At 38.8% G+C, this 4,800-nt stretch overlaps 1 protein-coding gene and 1 non-coding gene across 2 annotated transcripts; one reads left to right on the top strand and one right to left on the bottom strand.

Annotated features, from left to right (window-relative positions):
- Positions 1–470: 470 nt before the first annotated feature.
- Positions 471–2,000, bottom strand: LOC133301270 (uncharacterized). Its single transcript, XM_061500890.1, has 2 exons — positions 1,081–2,000; positions 471–984 (listed from the first exon to the last, which is right to left on the bottom strand). The coding sequence occupies exons 1-2, from the start codon at positions 1,998–2,000 to the stop codon at positions 471–473; spliced, it is 1,434 nt and encodes a 477-aa protein (XP_061356874.1).
- LOC133301318 (small nucleolar RNA R71) lies at positions 1,498–1,604 on the top strand. The gene has a single exon (XR_009750172.1). It is a non-coding gene; the product is annotated as a small nucleolar RNA R71 (small nucleolar RNA).
- Positions 2,001–4,800: the final 2,800 nt, after the last annotated feature.

Genomic DNA, 4,800 nt, shown 5'->3' with positions numbered 1-4,800 from the left:
CAAAATTACAAAATCTGCAGGGAAGATGAATTTATCAATTTTAACTAAAACATCCTTAATTATCCCATCTGGTCGTCTGATCGATCTGCCAGCTAACTGAAGAGAAACCGTAGTCGACTTTAGCTCTTTGATTCCCAAAGCTCTGCACATGGACAGTGGCATCAGATTTATACTTGCTCCCAGATCACATAATGCTTTTCCTACTTCAATATTTCCTATGGCTATACGAATACTGAAGCTTCTCGGATCTTTCAGCTTGGGAGGAAGTTTTTTCTGGATGATTGCACTGCATTCCTCAGTCAGGGCCACTGTTTCGCACTCTTTCAACTTGTGCTTCTTTGACAGAAGGTCCTTCATGAACTTCGCATAGTTCGACATACTTTACAGGGCTTCTGCGAATGGAATATTGACTTGCAGCTTCTTGAAGATATCCAGAAATTTGGTGTATTGTTGTTTCTGGATCTCTTGTTTTAACAGCTAAGGGTATGGACTCGTGCATAGGGAGACAGATCTGTCGATTTTGGTTGTCGGTCTAGAGCTTTCTTTTTCTCCCATTTGAACAGCTTCTTATCTGGACTGCTTTTTTCAGCTTCTCCTGCATCTTCTTCTTTCTCCTTTTCAGCTTCTTTCTTTTTCTTTGTTGGCGGTTTTTCCACTGGTTGGATCACGATCCCACTTCTGGTAACAATTGAATTACATTGTGCATTTGGGTTTGTATTTGTGTTACTTGGGAAGGTGCCATGGGTACTTTCAGTAAATTGTTTTAATAGCTGGCCAATCTGAGTTTCCAGGTTCCAGATAGAAGCTTCTTGATTCCGGAATGAAGCTCTTGTTTCATCTCTGAAGGCATCTGCATTCTGAATGTAGTCTGATGTGGTCTTGGACAGCTGTGCAAAAGCTTTCTCCCACTCTGAAGTGTTTTCTTGTGGTGGGGGTTGTTGTTGCAGTGGCAGAGGAGGATTTAGCTGATGGGTTGATTTGTAACTAAACTCAGGGTGTTGATTAGGATTTTTCCACCCTTGATTATAGTTATTTCCATATTGGTTCCTCCCTGAGTTGTTCTGGTTCTTTTGATCTTACAAGATACCGTTGACTTCTGCTGGTGGCTTTTCAGTTGTTCTCATGTAGTCGCAGTCTTCAGTTGCATGAGCATCTGCACAAATACTACATTTAACTTGAGAATTATTAACAGAAGAAATTTGAGAAAGATTAAATTGCTTTGTAAGAGCATCTAATTGTTCTTGTTGTTTCTTATTAATTTGCAGTATTTGTTCATTTTGAGCCAAGATTGCATCATAGCCGTCAAGCTTCATGATTCCCGCTCTCCTTTGTGTGACTGGAGCATTGTCATACTCCTGAGAAGCTAAAGATTCCAACAAGTCCAATGCTTCCTCTGGAGTTTTTGTTTTCAACGATCCTCCTGCTGCAGCATTCACCAGTGTTCTTGTACTTGGCGTCATTCCTTGGAAGAAAATTCTTCCTCTCTCCCATGCTTCAATGCCATGTTGAGGACACTTTCGGAGTAGTCCTTTAAACCTTTCCCATGCCTCGTATAAAGATTCACTTTCTTTTTGTTCAAAATCCGTGATCTCTAATTTGAATCTTGCCATTTTTGAAGCTAAGAAGAATCTAGCCAAGAACTTCATTACTAAGTCATCCCAATGGGTGATGCTTCCTTCAGGCAGTGATGGAAGCCAAGCTCTTGCATCATCCTTCAGTGAGCATGGAAATAGTCTGAGCAAGATGGCGTCACGCGAGACTCCATTCATCTTTAATGTATCGCAGTAGAGCAGAAAATTATCAAGATGAACATAGGGATCTTTCGTGCTTCTTCCAGCGAACTGATCTTTTTGAATTAGTTGGAACAGTGCTGGCTTGAGCTCGAAGTTGTTAGCATCCACGGTTAGTCTAACAATGCTCGTTGTCTGAGGAACTCGAGCTGGGGTCATGTAATCTCCCAACGTCCTTGGAGGGTTCTGTACTGCATTGCTGTCAGCCATTGTTTCCTCCTTTGGTTCCATTGAACTTGAGGTTTCTTTTGCTTCTTTTGCTTTTCTTTCTTTTGCGCCTTTCCTAAGTCTTTTTTCCGTCTTTTCTATCTTAGGATCAAACTGCAAGATTCGTTGGTTAAGAGTACCTCGCATAAACTAAGATTGAAAAGATGTGCAGAAAAAATAGAAAATGCAAAACAGAAAAATAAAACTAAACAAAGAATGAAGAAAATTAAAATATGCAGAAAATTGAAGCAGAATTTTAATGCAGAAAATGTTTTTGAAGAATGTTCAAAGTGCAGAAAATTAAAATGTCCAATCTAAAAGATAATTAGTTATCTCTAATGTTGAAGGATCCAATCCCCGGAAATGGCGCCAAAAACTTGTTACGACTCGACAAGTGCACCGGTCGTAAAGTAATAAAGTGTACCGAAGTACGAGATCGTTCCCACGAGGATCGGATTTTCAAGCACTAGTTCGCTAATCGCGTTTTAGTTGGTCAATCAAGAATTGGATTTGAGAGAATTTGTAACTGAAGAAATTAAAATTAAAAGCAAGTAATAGCATTCAATTAAGAAAATTCAGAATTAAAAAGAACAAGTGAAAAGATGATGATTGGTTAAGAATGGAAAACAAGCGTAGTTAGGGTTTCGACTTCCCCCAATCTCTTCAATATGTTATGAATTAAACTGTCAAGAACCTGTTCTTAATATATTGCCAATCAATTCTTTCAAAGTTAATTAGGGCTCAATTCCTTGTTACCCTAAATCTATGTGATCTCACAAGAACCCTAGTTCCCCGGTTATTCCCCAAGAAAACATGCATTAAGATCAAGAATTCCATGATTGCACAATTACTCTATGTTTATCCCTAGATCACAAGGATTATGATAAATTTATCAAGTCATGATTCATGCACCAACATCCATATTGTCATACAATTCCCCGAAATCATTCTATAAGGAGCAAACTCATAGAAAGCATTAAAGACAGATAAATTTATTCAATTATAAAAAGAAAAGAATTTGGAGATAATTTAATTCATAAACATAAAGATTCAATTAGGTTTCATCTACCCCTAACTACAGAAGAGTCTAGCCTAGCATACTGAATTAAAAAACAATGGTAAAGAAAAGAGAACCCCAAGCCTCCATTGGTGTGATGTTGACTTGGTTCCTCAATGCTCCCACGCTCTGCAATAGGATTCCTCCTTCAGGTCTCTGTGTAACTCTCTGGATTGGTGAATTGGTGTCTTGGTCTGACCCTTAGCTCCCTATTTATAATCTTCAAGGCCACAACCTCCATTGCATCTCCCACCGTATCCTTATCAGATTTGCAATCAATTCTATAATTGCTTTCTTTTCTTATTTTCGATCTTGTAGATTGATGACAGATTTAAACTTTGAATCCTATTGTAATCCTGCTCAAATCTTCCATGGATCTATATAAATCAAAGTCGATATGTTTTCGCTTTAATTTCGGGTATCACAATCCGGTATCCATTGGAAAATCTCATCAAATCTTATTAAATCTTTGTTGTCTGATGCGTGGTTGGGCGCTCAAACATGTTTATGGACACTCAAGTGTGCTTATGGCCGCTTAAGTGTGCTGTTGTGCCTTCAATTGTTGTTTCTGCCTACCTTCACGCGATCGATTGTCCATCTGGACGCTCGAGCGTGCTCCTCGATAGTGAACTCCTGTCTTCGTGGGCGCTTGAGCGTGCTGTTGGGCGCTTGAGCGCCTTGGATTGCTCAGTTTGGCTGTTTTCCCTGCTTGCACGCGCTTGAGCGTCCATTCTATGCGCTCGAGTGTGCTCCTTTGGCCCATTTTAAGCTTCAACTCTTTGTCCTGATCTCTTATGCACTTCTTAGGACTAATAATTGTGGTTTTACCCTTCAAGATGAAAAGAACATCAAAATTTTAGCTTACTTTCCTAACTTATGCCTTATTTGTTGTAAAACCTTGAATTCCATGCAATCTACTACATAATTCTTGTAATATTTATCCTAAAAACTTGGTAAACCAAAGGTTTATCATGCAACTCTCAAAAACAACTAATGACTACATTCAAGGTTCAGAGACTTTCAGAAATGAAACAACTTCCTTTATGCAAGAAACTCGAACAGTATTCAGGAATCAAGAAGCATCAATCAGAAATCTTGAAACTCAGATTGGGCAATTGTCAAGGCAAATTTCTGAATGAGCTCAAGGCACTTTTTTCGGGTGATACCATAGTCAACCCAAGGGAACACTGCAATACAATTACTAATATGAGTTGGAAAGTCATTCAGACTATAGAGAAGCATTCTGAAGATAAGAAGAATGATGAGGAACCTATTGTTGAAGAGGATAAGAAAGAAAAAGCAAAGGATACAATTGAATTTGAAAATGGCACTCCTGAAAAAGTTGAAAGTAAACAATTAAAGTGGGAAAAAAAGAAAGCTCAAGACAAGCAAGAAAAGCCATTATAGCTCTCACCTTATGCAAGAATTCCATATCCACAGAGGGTCAGACAAGAAATTCAAAAGCAACAGTACTCCAGGTTCATTGATATTTTCAAGAAGCTGCAAATCAATATCTCGTTTGTTGAATCCTTGGAGAACATGCCAAATTATGCTAAGTTCATGAAAGATCTTTTATCAAGAAAGCATAAGCTGCAGGAATGTGAGACGGTGACTCTGACAAAGGAATGCAGTGCCATTATCCAGAAAACGTTGCCTCCAAAGCTTAAAGATCCAGGAAACTTTAGCATTCCATGCACCATAGGCAAGATGAAAGTGGAAAATGTTCTATGTGATCTCGGTGCCAGC

The sequence above is a fragment of the Gastrolobium bilobum genome, unplaced genomic scaffold (genome assembly GCF_033153095.1).
Source record: "Gastrolobium bilobum isolate Gb01-03AN ecotype WA unplaced genomic scaffold, APGP_CSIRO_Gbil_v1 utg11279, whole genome shotgun sequence".
NCBI classification, from domain to species: Eukaryota; Viridiplantae; Streptophyta; class Magnoliopsida; order Fabales; family Fabaceae; genus Gastrolobium; species Gastrolobium bilobum.
Note: the sequence above shows the minus strand (reverse complement) of the source record. Positions and strands in the feature narration are given on the sequence as shown.